The sequence below is a fragment of the Castor canadensis genome, chromosome 16, assembly GCF_047511655.1.
Source record: "Castor canadensis chromosome 16, mCasCan1.hap1v2, whole genome shotgun sequence".
Classification (NCBI taxonomy): Eukaryota; Metazoa; Chordata; class Mammalia; order Rodentia; family Castoridae; genus Castor; species Castor canadensis.
The window spans coordinates 20,074,294-20,076,133 of NC_133401.1; the positions used below are offsets into that span (position 1 = coordinate 20,074,294).

The 1,840-nt window shown below is 35.7% G+C and overlaps 1 protein-coding gene across 1 annotated transcript; it reads left to right on the plus strand.

Annotated features, from left to right (window-relative positions):
- The first annotated feature begins 369 nt into the window (after positions 1-369).
- On the plus strand, positions 370-1,311 carry LOC109702823 (vomeronasal type-1 receptor 3-like). Its single transcript, XM_020188080.2, has one exon. The coding sequence runs from the start codon at positions 370-372 to the stop codon at positions 1,309-1,311; it is 942 nt and encodes a 313-aa protein (XP_020043669.2).
- Positions 1,312-1,840: the final 529 nt, after the last annotated feature.

Below are 1,840 nucleotides of genomic sequence, written 5' to 3' on the forward strand. Positions count from 1 at the left end.
TAAAATACATAATGCTCCACAAAGTGGAGGATTATTGAAATACACATGTTTATTTTTAATATGCAAATGGAATACTCTGAAGAAAGCATGCAAACAAAATTAAACACTAATTTCTCATTCATATGGATCAAATATGACTTGGAAGTTTAACCTATACTCAGGTTCTCAAGAATCCATGGAATCCAGTGTCTGGAAGTGCCACATCTGAACTTGAAACATAGAAGAGAAGGACATTCCCAACCCTTCCCCACACTGGACTGTCAATCACTATTCTTCCATAACATCCACTAATATTAACTCCACAATATAACCTATTTATGCTTTGTTGGAAAACTGGCCTATTAAAATTTGCCAAATCTCACTCAAATAATGTTTGCTAGTGACCTAACTTTTGGTTTTTTCCTCTTATCTGAAATTTCCTTTGGGCTCACGGGAAATTTATTGTTTTTTGCATTACATATGTACACCATTTTGTTTCAACATCATCTGAGGAAGCCCATAGATGTTATCTTCACACACCTGGCACTGGTCAATGTTTTGACCATCATGTTCAGGTTGATACCAGATACCATGTCATCCTTTAGAGGTGGACATTTGTTCAATGATGTGGGTTGTAAGACAGTTTTGTACATCTACCGAGTTACCTGGAATCTTTCCATCTGCACTACTGCTCTCCTAAGCACATTTCAAGCCATCACCATCAGCCCCAGTAACTCTAAGTGGGCATGGCTTAAATGTAAATTACCCTCCTGCATCTTCCCTTCTTTCCTTTTCTTCTGGATCATCAACATGCTGATCTACATCCAAGTCATTGAAACTGTAATAGCCAGCAGCAATTCTTCCCTTGTTGTTTCTGGATATTCTCAAGAATACTGTAAAGCTAATGGAATTAATCAGCTTTCATATGTGATTTTAAGTGCCATGATTGTTCATGATGTGCTCTTTGTGGTCCTCATGATGGAGACCAGCCTCTACATGGTGCATCTCCTCTGCAGGCACCACAGGAAAGCTCAGCATGTCCACAGTAACAGACTGTCTTCCCAGCCATCACCAGAAAACAAAGCCACCCACAGCATCCTTTTCTTGGTGAGTTGCTTTGTGTTCTTTTATTTCTCAAACAACTTCATTACCTTCTACTTGTTGTTTGGACCTGAGAAAACACTGGGATTTGAGAGAATTACTGGAATTCTTGCATCAGGCTACCCCACCATCTGTTCTTTTGTTCTAATTAAGAATATAAAAATTACTTGGACATTTTTTTCCATTTCAGACACTAAATTTGTGTTCTCTCAAAGAGGACTCAGTGGCTGATCTTACATCCCACAATTCCTTTAGCCAAAGACAAGTCTTCTTTACAATTTTTTGAGAAAATCAAGCTAAGTCACTCTGGAGACCTTGATATGTGGCTTTTTGGTATGTGTGATTTTATACACAGTACACATCCTTTCAAAACTCAGAGTTTGATGTTAATAAGAATAAAAGTACATTAATTCTAAATTAATAATTTGTATATGATTATCACTTAAATTATTATACTATGCATATTGCCTTTATAATACATATGGGTATTACAAATATTTTTATCTCTTAATTCATTCTTTTCAAAGTATGAATAGTAGAAAATGCAATACTACATTTCTGACTCATATTGCTCTCCTACTAAATGGTGTTGCTGTGGCAAAATTGATTTATCTACTTAAGAAACATATTCATGCCTTACATACTATAGGTACTATATTGGATGTTATGAAAAAATGAGTGACCAAAAGGACATAAGTAACTTGAAGGATAGTCTATACAATGGTTGTGTTGAAAGCAAAATTTAAGTAAAGTGCATATG

Bases quoted from the DNA above. Each gene is read 5' to 3' on its own strand.
- LOC109702823 (XM_020188080.2), top strand. From the start codon at position 370: ATGTTTGCTAGTGACCTAACTTTTGGTTTTTTCCTCTTATCTGAAATT.